General features: G+C 43.8%; 3 protein-coding genes across 5 annotated transcripts in view; 2 read left to right on the plus strand and 1 right to left on the minus strand.

The window, feature by feature from the left end:
• The window catches only part of LOC147210509 (vang-like protein 1), a 33,153-nt gene extending 31,722 nt beyond the window's left edge, over window positions 1-1,431 (plus strand). For all 3 annotated transcript variants that reach the window (XM_086111745.1, XM_086111762.1, XM_086111753.1), the window contains one exon: window positions 284-1,431. In XM_086111745.1, coding sequence (XP_085967871.1) covers window positions 284-544 — 261 coding nt within the window. In that variant the 3' untranslated portion in view covers window positions 545-1,431. The remainder of the gene's footprint in view (window positions 1-283) is intronic.
• An 814-nt stretch (window positions 1,432-2,245) lies between these two features.
• Window positions 2,246-7,828, minus strand: LOC147210511 (calsequestrin-2-like). Its single transcript, XM_086111779.1, has 11 exons — window positions 7,422-7,828; window positions 7,223-7,307; window positions 7,051-7,151; window positions 6,772-6,880; window positions 5,186-5,259; window positions 4,977-5,107; window positions 4,854-4,899; window positions 4,713-4,767; window positions 4,517-4,617; window positions 3,118-3,192; window positions 2,246-3,049 (listed from the first exon to the last, which is right to left on the minus strand). Exons 1-11 carry the CDS (start codon window positions 7,653-7,655, stop codon window positions 2,846-2,848), a joined length of 1,215 nt encoding a protein of 404 aa, XP_085967905.1. The 5' UTR covers window positions 7,656-7,828; the 3' UTR covers window positions 2,246-2,845.
• A 410-nt stretch (window positions 7,829-8,238) lies between these two features.
• On the plus strand, window positions 8,239-12,636 carry poglut1 (protein O-glucosyltransferase 1). The gene is made up of 11 exons (XM_086111791.1): window positions 8,239-8,404; window positions 8,910-8,994; window positions 9,406-9,549; window positions 9,646-9,781; window positions 10,074-10,195; window positions 10,284-10,343; window positions 10,763-10,862; window positions 10,950-11,008; window positions 11,253-11,420; window positions 11,625-11,681; window positions 11,787-12,636. The coding sequence occupies exons 1-11, from the start codon at window positions 8,275-8,277 to the stop codon at window positions 11,941-11,943; spliced, it is 1,218 nt and encodes a 405-aa protein (XP_085967917.1). The 5' UTR covers window positions 8,239-8,274; the 3' UTR covers window positions 11,944-12,636.
• Window positions 12,637-12,765: the final 129 nt, after the last annotated feature.

Consider the following 12,765-nt stretch of genomic DNA (forward strand, 5'->3'; position numbering starts at 1 on the left):
CCTTGACAACTTGTGAGAGTGTTTTTTTTTCATTTGGGTGGCAGGTTATAATAAATGAGCGATCGATAACTCGGTCTATTGAATAATGTGGTCCCCGCAAAGCTCTGGGGCTTTGATGCCCCATTGAATTATGTGAGTTATTCAATGAGTCGATGCGGCTCCAGACAATTTGTATAATACAGTATGTAACTGCTGAGCATATCTTTACTGACACGGCCGGCTTGTTTTAGCTCGTTCAATAAATGAAAGGTGAAGAAAAAGTGGTTGTGTGTGTCTCCCGAAGGCCTTCCTGGAGAGTTACCTGAAACCAGGCCCGACTCTACAGTACAGCCGGGACCACTGGTTGGCGCGTCAGTGGACACTGGTCAGCGAGGCGTCAGTCACCAGCGGCCTTCGAGACGGCACTGTCTTTGTCCTCAGGTGCGCGGACTTCAGCCTGGTGGTGTCCGTCAAGAAGATCCCCTTTATCCGCTTGTCAGAGGAGTACATTGACCCCAAATCCCACAAGTTTGTCCTGCGGTTACAATCGGAGACCTCGGTGTAGGGGTTTTTGTAGGTCATGTTTATTTTTACTTGTTTTTTTTTATGGATCTATATATCACACACACTTTTTTTTTTATTTTTTATGTTTGAATAATTTTATTTTAGATTTGGACAGAAATATGAATGATCAAATGTACATATGGAGGAAAAAATGTATCTCGGAGGATATTCTGCATGTGATAAGCCTGAATCAAGACTAGATGGCAACGTTGGGACGTTTAAGGTTGCAAACTTCCGTTTCGAGTGGATGGACTGGATCTGAATTTCTTTACTTCTCTCAAATGACCAAAAAGTATCCACACAAGCCGACTCATTTTGGAGTCACAGTCCAGAGCCCAGTTACCGCTTCAGCACATCTTCGGGACTCATGTCCATCCTGCCTGAGGACCAAGTTGGATAGTTTTAGTTCAGGTGAGAAAAAAAACAAAAGTGATTTATGATCACTGGAATCGTGTGTTCATGTCTCCGGATCAGGGTTGTATGCTACTGCCACCTGGTGAACATTGAACAGAACTACTGAGTGATGAACGCTTTGTCGATGCCAATACACTGTATCTGTTTGTGTGTACACAAACTGTATGTATGTATGTACAGTAGATATGTTTACTTACATCGTCACCTTCATAAAATAATGGCCTATGTCATTTTTAATACCAATGACTTGATATTTATTATCGAAGGATGTAGTCTGTTTTCGCAGAGGCGACTACATCACGAGGAGCTGTTGACGGCAACAACAACAAAAAAAAAAGAAGTCAAAATATGACTTAGCCTTTTATTTCCAGAAGGTCACGATGTCACTCATGACTCCTTTTCATCACCATTCGTCACGCCGTTGCCAGTTTACGGCCTTTGTGTGGGGGGATGAAATTAAAACGTTTTTTATGATCGTTTGTACAACTGATGTGTCTTAAGATATCTGCTTTTGAATGTTAAGGTTCACCCCACTGGTAATTTACAATATGCGTTGTTGTTCCGAGCAACAAATATCATAAGTCTCGTTTTCCGTAATTGGCGTGCCAGGCCTGAATATCAATGTCTGGTGCGAAAAATGGATAACATCGTCCCCGGGCAAATACAGTGTCTGGGTCCGCCTGTCGCAACTCATCTGTCGTCGTCGGCTTCATCTCCCCACCCCCCCATATATCTTTTCCTTGCAGGATGGAAAAGGGTCGAGAAGGAAATGAACATTTGCATCTAAATGGAATGCTTTTCCTCCTATTTATTTGGTAATGTCGTGGTTATGTGTAGATGGATGCGTCGTCTCCTTCGGTCGGCTTCATCTTCAAGCAAATGTTCTCTCCTGCTTGATGGACACGCGGGCTAAACTATGTGGTCAAAACAACTCGGGCCAGGTAGTTCGTTTTGTCTCCTTGACATTGGGTGAGAAAAATCAAATACGACACTGCGGTCTGCATTGGAAGTCTCAAAGAATGGTCCGTTTTTTTGTTTTAATGAGCTGAATTTGGGAACAAAGAGGAAGAGGTGCTTCCTTAAACCTTCAAAACATTAAAACTTGTTCAAAATGGGCGAGTTATTACTTTTCCCAGCCCAAATCCAACTTAACTCAGGAGTTTTTCGAAATACAAGGCATCAAACGGCCAATTTATTTATTGGGGGGGGGCTAATTTGTCAGCGAACGTCACAACAAGCAGCAGTTTAACAGATGGTGAACAAATCTTCAAAAAGAGTCTTCAAGCTGTTTAGTGCTACTCCGAGTTTATTTACTTTAAAAGTTGAACAAGAGAGACATGATGTACATGAATTTTGTCTCATGAAAGTCCGCTAGCTTAATGCTAACACAATGCAAAATGCCATCGCATACTACAATACTCACAGACATATATTCTTTATCCTCTGCAAAATAAACACGAATATTAATGCAGCTTAGTTGAAGCATTCTTCTTTGTATTTTATCGTTTTGTAAAGTAGCATACTATAGACCGCTATCTAATTAAAAACAGGTTTCAACATTTTTTTTTTACTGGTGTTTTTAAGGATGTTGTAACGGATTAATGGCATTCCCAATAATTTCATTGGGGAAAGTTGATTTGAGTTACTAGCATGGTCACGGAACAAATGTAAACTAGTAAGTCAATTCCTGTGCCGATTTTTACTTCAGTCACAAAGCCAATGTTGTATTGATCTTGTACAACGATCACGGCACTTACTCCGCATTAGCATGCATTCACGTCATCTCAAGAGAAGAAGAGATTCAATCTCTCAGCGTTCACGTACAATCTCGAAGTGGACATCTCATCCGAATGAGAAGTAAAGCGAGATGATAAAGCCGCTAACCGGCTCAGTCATATAGGTCATCATCTCGGTCAAGGTTCTCGTCGCCGTCTTCCGTTAAGTCCTCGTGGTCGTCTTTCAAGTCGTCATCATCATCATCATCGTCCTCTGTGTTAACTCTGCCCGACAGGACGTCCTCGATCCAGTCCTCCAGCTCCTCGGCGGTGGGTAAGTCCTCATCGTTGGACATGTCGAGCCACACGCTGTCCGCCTGGAATGCACAATTGAGCTCTCTGTAAGGTCAGTTGACTTGTTGTACTGGAGCAGAGTTCGTCTTACATCTGTGACGTTGACCACACCGATCTGAGGCCTGAACAAGTCCAAGTTGAAGGTCTTTTCCCAGTAAGTGGTGAGCTGGAAAACACGAGACAAGACGCTGCTCACATTTGAACGACACTGTGATGTGCTTACCACGGCTGGAATTGAGTCACATACAGTCTGCGCAAGTCATGAGCAAATCTCAATCTTCAAATTTCAAGAATGTCCCAAATTCTAAAATTCAAGTCTGATTGTAGTCGCATGACTTGTCTCGAATCAGACTTAAATTCCCCGCCTCTAGTGCTGACTGCCTGCCAAGACCACGTGAAGTAGGTCAAGGAGTTTTCAAATCTTAAATTAAAAAAAAGAAAAAAATCTGTGACAGACCCCACACATCAAGAGAAAATCTCACAGTTTTTGTTGCGTGCATTTAAAGTCCCGCGAGGCAGATATCTCAGGAGATCACATGTGATCTCACCCAAACGAAGAACAGACACTTCTGGATATGCGCTCATGGAACCAAGCCGAGTGTTTCCAAAGCCGACTGGAGGCGATTGCCTTGGAAAATACTTCTTGGCGTCCGGGAAACCACTTTTATATGCAAAGGTAATTTTTGTACAGAAAATAATTACAGTACATCTGAAACAAATGATTATAACAATATATTTGAGAGAAAAAGCATGTTATTTTTCCTCATTCAAATCTTAATATCTGAACATTTAAATATGTAAACTAAAGTGCAATCACATTGGTAAATGAATGGCTTCTGGTTTTTGAAATATAAATGACATCATAACTTCTCCTCAGCTGCCAATCTTCGACCCACTTTTCTCCAGATTGTCGCTCTGTTTCTCCATTTTCTGTTCTCTCTTCTCTTATTTTCTTCTCTTTTCTTTCTTACCTCCATTTTTATTTTTCTTCTTCGTGCTACCGCTATTTTTATTTTTATTCTTCGTGACAGGTGACAGTCAAGTTCAGTATTCGCTTCAATGATATCTGGCATCATCTGGCGTCGTGAATGGGCATCATGTCTAGACCCCGAATATAAGACGACCCCCACTTTTTCTGTCTTATTTCAATGCAAAAAACACAGTCTTATATTCGGGCCAATACGGTACTACCGCTTCCTTGTTTATCAGTCAGGGCGCTTGTTTGATTGTCTACAGGCTATTCTGTTCACGTCACCTGAAGGTTTTTTTGGTTGTGCCAACTCGTTTTGGACCCTGTTGGGACAAATCCCCTCGCCACCTCAAACATAAGGATGATCTTGCAAGCCATAAGATTTGATGGTCTTTTGGGTCAGTAAAGAGGCAAAATGTGGACAAAAACAGCCCAATCGTCTTCATCTGCGTACCCTCATGACATTCGTCAACAGCAAAGTTCATCAGAGCGGAATATCAATCTGATGATGAGGACCCACCAGAGGGAAGTCATCAGGGTCGATCCAGACAATGCTGAGATCTGGGTTGTTGGTGTTGTCTCGGGCCACGTCCTTCAAGATCTCCAGCAATTCATAGCCATCTGGGAGTGGGGTGGCAACGCGTGAGGGTGAGGGTGCGCAACAATTTACACGTCAACACCTTTTGGGACTAAAGGAGAGGAAAAGATTTTCAGACCTGGGTCCTCCTCTTCAGCGAATGCAACGATATGGATTCCGTCCATGTCGTCCTCCTAGAGGTGAGCAAAGTGTGTGTGATTTTCAACACCCTGTCGGCGATGCGTCACAGCAAGACTACCGCTGGTTGAATTCTTTTTACCCATGTCTCAAACATGTTCTCTGCCCGGAGCTTTCTCAGAGTGGCCCTGCAAATGGCACTTACAAGTCAAAATCCAGCGCCGGCTTTGAACAAAATGCCACATCAGTACCGCATGAATTGAACCTTCTGTGTTGATTGACAAAGTCCACAATGTCCGTCTCCGACAGCGGTCGGCCGGGCAGGACCGCGGGCTCCTCCATGAAGGGCTCGTAAAAATTCACCTCGTTCATCTTGAGGGAGAGATGTTTGGCCACCTGAAAAGCATCCCGATTCTTCAGAGAAGGCGCACGTCACGCGCGTGACATCAACGTGACAACTTGCGTTGCACTTACGGATTTATCAAAGGTGGCGAAGAACTTGATGTAAGGTTGAAAACACTCAGAGGCCTCCTGGAAGGCTTTGTAGTCTGAGAGGCAGGAAGAGAGAGTTAGGAAGCCCGCAGACGTTGCTGTTGGCGGAGTGGCAGTACCCGGCGGTGCGATTGTGTCTGACTCGTTCCGGGATAGGTAAGCGATATTGCTGCAATGATGGAGGAACGCGACCTGCCTCGTCTGTCCGCGTGGAAGAACTTTATTATGAAAACAAAGAATTAAAAGGGAACAAAAAGCACTGACTAGCTACATGCTGTAATTTTACATCCATCCATTTTCTGAACCGCTTTATCCTCACTAGGGGCGTGCTGGAACCTACCCTAGCCCTTTTCAGGCAATAAGCGTGGGGCACCCTGAACCGGTTGCCAACCAATCGCAGGGCACACAGAGACCAACAACACCGAGGGACAATTTGGAGTGTTCAATCAGCCTGCCATGCATGTTTTTGGAATGTGGGCGGAAACCGGAGTACCCGGAGAAAACCCACGCAGGTCCGGGGAGAACATGCAAACTCCACACAGGGGTATCGAACCCAAGACCTCTGCACTGTGAGGTCGACGCACTAACCACTGGACCACCGGGCCACCCGCTTTATCTTAACACTGTCCCTAAATGTATGGGGTGGTAAAAAGGTGTAACACCAGACAAATTAGGGTTATCAAACCTTTTGGGCCAAGGGCCCCCATATAGGGAAGATTTTTTTTTTTAAACACCCTCATAATCCCAAAGCCAGCAAAACATGAATACGATGAACACCGCTCATTACCATCCACATTCTTCCGCCTATCCGGGGTCAAGTCGCAAGGGCAGCAACCTAAGCAGAGAAGTCCAGACTTCCTTCTCCCCAGCCACTTCTTCCAAGGGGTTCCTGAGAACTCCCCCAGGCCGGCCAAGATATGTAGTCTCTCCAGCGAGTTCTGGTTCTTCTCCCAGTGGATCCTCCCCGAAACATCTCATCAGGGAAGCACGTGGTTGGCATCCTGAATAGATGCCTGAGCCACCTCACCTAAGCTCACTTCATTGCAGAGGAGCAGCTGCTTGCCTCTGATACGCCTCATCGCCATCTCTCAGGGAGCACTTGGTTAGCCTGCAAAGTGATCTGCGATCTTGTTCTTTTGGTCATAACCTACAGCTTGGTGACCAAGGCTTGAGGGTGGGAAGTATCCACCGGTAAATTGCAAATTTTGCCTTGCACAGCTCCTTCTTCCCCGTGACAGGCCGATTGAGAGGTGGCTCGTGGATGCCGCTTTGAGAACCGCTGCCTTAAGACTACGCTGTGAAATATCACATCAGAACCACAATGAACCAGATCGCATCTTGTCTCAGTGTCATCATTTCAGTTTGAGAAATTAGCTGGTGAACTAGATGCTATTTAAAGCCTCTCATGAGAGCAACAGGAGACGGGGGGGGGGGGGGGGGGGGGTGTCGAGATCCCATTAAAGGTCTATTGGGACTCAGCATGGAGCTATTGGAGGACACCATTTTTTTTTCTGTTTGACTGCAAATGAGCGTGTAGGAGTCGGGGCGTCACATGGTAAGAAACTCACATAAATCCTCTCCTTTGAAGTAACCAATGAGGCGAATGTCTTCCTCTATCCTTTCGAAGGCTCTGAGCTCCATTGCGTTGTTGATTATTTCCACCGGGTCCTCCAGCACCTGCAGAAAGAGGGGGAGGGGGCAGAACAGTAACAAGCTGCAAGGAATGCATACAAATCTGAATAAATGTGTGTATCTAGGCCAACGGTATACACACACACACACACACACACACACACACACACAATTTGTGGGGGTTGCAATGGTAGCTTTGTGTGCCGTACACTCACATCCAGGAGGAACTCCACAAGAGTGTCTGCTGAGAGTTCTCCATCAAACTCAATGATGCGGTCGTCCTTAAAGATGTACAGGCTTCCCACCTCTTCTAGGCCTGCCCAAAAATGGTATCGTCAGAGAACCGCCACTGGACACGAGAGATAATGTCCATGCGAAATGGCTTACCGAGCTTCTTGGCTACTCTGGCATCCTTCTGAGCATCCACCATTCCAAATCCAATGTTTTTGTTCTCCAGCACCTGAGCAGTCAGCTAGGCGGTGATCACATCAAACAAATGATTCCTTAAATCTGTTTCCGATACGCTCTTCCCCGATAAATCATAACGATCACAAGACGACGACGCTTTGTGTCCGATGTTTCTCACCTCCAGGACCAGCTCGGTCATCTGGAAGCGCTTCTGCAGGCCTTTGTTGGCAGGTACGGGCTCATGGTAGAACAGACATAGCAGGTCAAATCTCCTCAGGGCTTTCTTGTAGCTGCGCTCGTTGATATCCAGCACTCGGTCCCTGCCATCAAAGTTGGGGAATTCCAGACCTTCCTCTGCAGCACAAAGCACAATGAAATAAATGCAAAGGGTACAAAGCAGAGACAGGTGCATTTCCAGCACTGTTGTCCGGCGATGAGAGAGGGAAAAGTAATTAGCAGGTATCAAACTTATAAGTTTTAGCAACGGTATTGAAAAAGCTTGCACAAAGTGTATCACGATGGCTCCAGTTTGTGCTCCTCTCAACGATCGCTCTCTACATATTCTCTATCCACCTGGGCTTACTCTCCTCTCCCCATCACCGAGTTAAATCTCATAGGAGGCATTTTTCCCCTCCTCCTCACCCATATTACAAGACAGACATTCAGGATGATGATTCTGTCTGTCTGTCTACTGCATCTACTCTATATATATATATATATACTGTGCTATAAATATATATATATATATATATATATATATATATATATATATATATATATATAGTACAGTAGGTATTGTAAAGTGCTCTAGAAATACAGTTGAGTCGAGTTCTTTCATACTCTGAAAACAAAACACTCAAACAAAGAAAAATATATTTTTCAAAAAACTTAACTTAGCTAAATTGAATCCAAATAAGTGGACACGTTTCTTAAATTAACAAACCCGTTTGAGCCCTTCGATTCAGCACTACGGTAGATAAGGATTTGTGGTGGACATTACCGTAATCCGTGCTCTCAGACAGAAGTAGTCGATGCCAGATGAACACACGCCTATTCCAATCTCAGACAGAGCTTTAGGATCGAGGAAAATGGAGCGCTGCTATCTGTGGGTCTTTGTATTTATGCTGCAAGGGTGCATTTTGTCCCCGCTTTGTGAAGCAGGTACTGTACTGTCACTTTATTGATGGCGATTGTGTATTTAAAACGAATCTAAACGAGTTCGTTTTCGCTACCTTTAACTTTCTGTGCCCTTTGTTTATTCATTAGCTTGCAAGCTAGCTAGCTAGCTCCAAACTAACCAATGTAAACTATAACTACTCGGAATAACCATTTGGTCACTTTTACATGTTTGCACGTGTGTGCCTTTTTTGCCCCACGTCGTATAAGTCCTCATTAGATGATCATGCTGTACTTTGCACTATTTGCTTAATTGATTGTGGTGACATTTTTCGTATCTTATTTTTTTTTTTGCACGCGAGCTCTGCTTCAACTGTTTAACCACTTACAATGTAGTTTAGGTACATTTTTACAGAAATTTTCAGATGAAAGTCAATCTTAAAAATAAAAGTGGAGGATGTGTTAACGTCTGATGAAATCAAGGTTGGTGGAAGCCAGAGTACCTGGAGTTGATTTCATGCATTTCTCTGCTCTTTCTCTCTTGCTCCAGGCAAACAGACAATAAAGGACATGATATCCGAGGCTGTTAAAGTACATACTGGGTGTAATTCTGTCAACTGTAGTTGCCATCTAAAGTGAGTGTGATCACCAACTATTTATATAATGTTCCGCACAGACTGACAGTATGATTTTATTTCTGATGTTGCTTTCACAAGTCAAGTCAAGTCAACAGTATTTATAGAGCACTTTCAAACAGCCATCGCTGCATACAAAGTGCTGTACATGGAGCAATTTAACATGCACAATAAACAGTAAGACAAATCGGTAATAAAGGCGGTAGAAAGCACCAAACAGTAAAACCAAGAACAAATCTAAGTCATGCTGAGTCGAATGCCAAAGAATACAAGTGAGTTTTGAGGAGGGTTTTGAAGATGGGCAGCGAGGAGGCTTGCCGAATGTTTAGTGGGAGGTCATTCCAGAGAGATTTAACAGGACTTGACTCGCAAAGCCCTTCCTTTGTACCATGCATGTTTTTCCTACTGCAGGGTCTTGCAGCAAGACTTGGCTCCCTTTCAGAGAGGAATTTCAGAGAATCTCATGGCTTCGACAATCCAAAGAGGGATGGGCACCCACTACCAGATCATTGGACATAAATTGTACAGGGAACATAACTGCATGTTTCCAGCCAGGTCCGTTCTGCCCAGTAACAGGCATGCTGTCAAAACCGCAATTTTGCCCTTTTTTTTTCAATAAAATTAAAGTTTCATTTCCTTTTGTGTTTTCAGGTGCAGTGGGGTTGAGCATTTCATATTAGAGGTGATTGACAAGTTACCTAATCTGGAGATGGTGGTAAATGTCAGGGATTATCCTCAAGTGCCCAATTGGGTTCAGCCAACCTTACCGGTTTTCTCCTTCAGCAAGGTGAGTGTGCACATGAACTCGGGTTGCAAAGGGAAATGAGATGTGGGAAGGCCGTGACCCGTCAGCCAAGTTGGGTGGGGGCACGTGCCTTCTAGTTCGGTCCGATTGTGTTTCGAGTGCAGTACAGGGGTTTACCAGAAAGCTTTAATTGCATACTAGCAAATTAAAAATGGCACGAAAAGTGAAAAAAAAAAGATGACTAGTATGACATGGTCGTCTTATTTCTGGGAAGTTGACATCTTTGAAATTCCCAAGAGTCTTGCAAGAGTGTGTATGTGTGTGTCGCGAGTAGACTTCAGACTACCAGGACATCATGTACCCGGCGTGGACGTTTTGGGAGGGCGGCCCCGCAGTGTGGCCCATATATCCCACCGGCCTGGGACGATGGGATCTAATGAGACACGATCTCAAAAAGTAAGCCTGAAGGATGTCTTGGTCTAATCTGTGTGTGCGTACATTTGCTGACAACTCAGTTGGGTCTCATGGGAGGATGATGTTTTAGGTCTGCAGCTCAGTGGCCGTGGAAGAAGAAAGAGTCGAAAGGATTCTTCAGAGGATCTCGGTTAGTAGTTCTTTTTTGTGCACGAATGAACTTTGTGATTTAGTTTTTATTTTTGGGGGTTGTTGTTATTGCCCCAACCTTCTGTTTGCAGCTGATGCATCAAGTTGGAGCCAGACAGTCCTCTCTATAAAATCATTTTTATGCGATGGATATATCTGAGCCTCGATGTACAGTTTTGACCCCGTGTGGGTTTCAAGAAAGCCCATTATCAATCTGAGAACCTGATTGATTGATTGATTGATTGATTTGAATAATTGGAACTGTATTGTTCTTTCTCTTCTGCCGAAAAAAGGGAACGGTTCAAAAGGTCATTAAAAGCCCCAATTGACTGACATGCATGCCTGTGATGATGTGATGTAAAGTGATGAGAAATCAGATTGTTGAAGAACTCATCTTGCCCCTTTTGTTTCCGTTGGTAGAACGAGTCCAGAGCGTGACCCGCTGATCTTGCTTTCTCGTGAGAGGCCAGAGTTGGTCGATGCAGAATACACAAAAAACCAGGCCTGGAAGTCTGACAAGGTCAGGCTCTCATGTTTCTTCAGATTTGACCTGAATTTAAGATGCAATGCCGTGTTTATGTTTCAAACGCTGGACCATTTATTTTAGGACACTCTCGGGAGAGCACCAGCCAAAGAAATCCCACTGGTTGACCACTGCAAGTATAAGTAGGTCATATTTTCCGCCTACCGGTACTTTTTTTTTTTTTCTTTCATTTAATCGTTGCAAATTGATTTTTGACCCACAGCAAGGCGGTTAACGTATCTGCCACACCGTCCCCGTTGTGGAGTTTCCATTTTCTACCCGCGCTTGAATTAATTGACATTGAACAAACCCTTTTTGTTGACGATGAGAACGACTTGAGCTTTCGGCACCCCAAAGTACGGCTCGCGTTGTCTTCTCCTCCCTCAGGTATTTATTCAACTTCCGAGGAGTGGCGGCCAGCTTTCGTTTCAAGCATCTCTTTCTTTGCGGTTCGCTGGTGTTCCACGTGGGGAGCGAATGGCAAGAGTTTTTCTACCCTCAGCTCAAGCCCTGGGTGCACTACATCCCCGTGAAGCAGGATCTCTCTGATGTCAGGTACTGTCCTTAGCTCGGGAAAGCGGCCACGCTGCTAAAATGTCTCTATTCTTTCGACAATATCTCGTATCTTGAAATTTCTTTTCGGAACAAGAGGCAATATTTTCCTGTTGAGGCGTTTTGTAACTTGGAACGTTTTGTATGAAGTGATGTTCGTATGTAATCCGTTTAACGTGTTGAAAATGCATTCCATTCTATTCACAGAGAGTTACTCCAGTTTGTCAAAGACAATGATTCCATCGCCCAAGAAATTGCCATCAGGTAATCTTATTGTTGGAAGGCGCTGACTTCGGACTCTCCAAAAACATTCCTTCGGTTTTTGCACAGCAACCGACACGATTGCTATTTCTCGTCTGCGCTTCACAGAGGCATGGAGTTTGTCTCAGAGCACCTGCGAATGCGAGATGTTTCCTGCTACTGGGAGCGACTCCTCACAGAGTTCAGTCAGCTTCTCACCTACCAACCCAAAAGACGGAGCGACTACAGTCAGATAATGCACAAGCCCGGCAAGACTGAGCTATGATCAAGAAACTGTTGCTGGCAAACTGTCGTGAAGGGACATTTTTTTTACCAAATGCTTTTGTTCTATTCAAAGCAATGTTCTAATAATTACACGAAAGCATTACCTTGAATATGTTGTAGTATTCACATTATGGGGTGTACAGTTTGTATTTATTGAACAAATGTGTTAATGTTCCACCGACTGTGTGTTTACTTGACCAAAAAGCTGTGATGACGCATCTGGTCCAAGTAGAGGACATCCAATCTTTTAAATAAGTTTGTGTTTCTAGACAGTAAAATTTGCGGTACTCAATACAGACTTGACCTGACATTCTGTATTTTCTGCATGTTCACATTTACTCGGATTACATATTTTTGAATATGTTTGATGCTGTTTTTAGAAATACTCACGCGGTTTTCTAATTAAAATCATTCTTTTTCTGTTGCACTACAATGGAAAGAAGTTGGAGGTGGTTGTAGTCGGGGGAATCTAGAAGGGGTTGTCAAAGATATATATATATATATATAAAGAAAAGCACAAACAAGATTATCTGTAATCTGGTGGAAGAGTTACACAATAGGGATGGGCACAAAATCAAGACAATGCCTGTGTATTGCTTGGTGTTACTGTTCTGTCTGAAGTCAGGTCAGCATTGTAAATGTGAATCTGCTCTTAATTCCCTGACCCAAATAAATCAAGGACAAACAAACACTAGCTCGGAGTTGAATCAGTACTCGTACTTCGGACAAAGTCTTTTTACACAAGCATTTGTCTTTGTACATAGTGCGAGTGCTTTTGCCACCTCCAGAAGGATGTATTTGAGGTTTTTTCATGCATTTATTT

The sequence above is a fragment of the Hippocampus guttulatus genome, chromosome 1 (assembly GCF_054856545.1).
Source record: "Hippocampus guttulatus isolate MCC_2025c chromosome 1, RoL_Hgut_1.0, whole genome shotgun sequence".
In the NCBI taxonomy this organism is placed as follows: domain Eukaryota; kingdom Metazoa; phylum Chordata; class Actinopteri; order Syngnathiformes; family Syngnathidae; genus Hippocampus; species Hippocampus guttulatus.

Bases quoted from the DNA above. Each gene is read 5' to 3' on its own strand.
- LOC147210511 (XM_086111779.1), bottom strand. From the start codon at position 7,655: ATGCACCTGTCTCTGCTTTGTACCCTTTGCATTTATTTCATTGTGCTT. The intron at 4,618-4,712 runs GTCTGAAAATCT...CCCCACTCCCAG, and splicing joins CGCTGAAGAGGAGGACCCAG to ATGGCTATGAATTGCTGGAG. The intron at 3,193-4,516 runs GTGGGTCCTCAT...CGTGTTTTCCAG, and splicing joins ACCCTGATGACTTCCCTCTG to CTCACCACTTACTGGGAAAA.
- poglut1 (XM_086111791.1), top strand. From the start codon at position 8,275: ATGCCAGATGAACACACGCCTATTCCAATCTCAGACAGAGCTTTAGGA. The intron at 10,196-10,283 runs GTAAGCCTGAAG...ATGATGTTTTAG, and splicing joins ATGAGACACGATCTCAAAAA to GTCTGCAGCTCAGTGGCCGT. The intron at 10,863-10,949 runs GTCAGGCTCTCA...CATTTATTTTAG, and splicing joins AGGCCTGGAAGTCTGACAAG to GACACTCTCGGGAGAGCACC.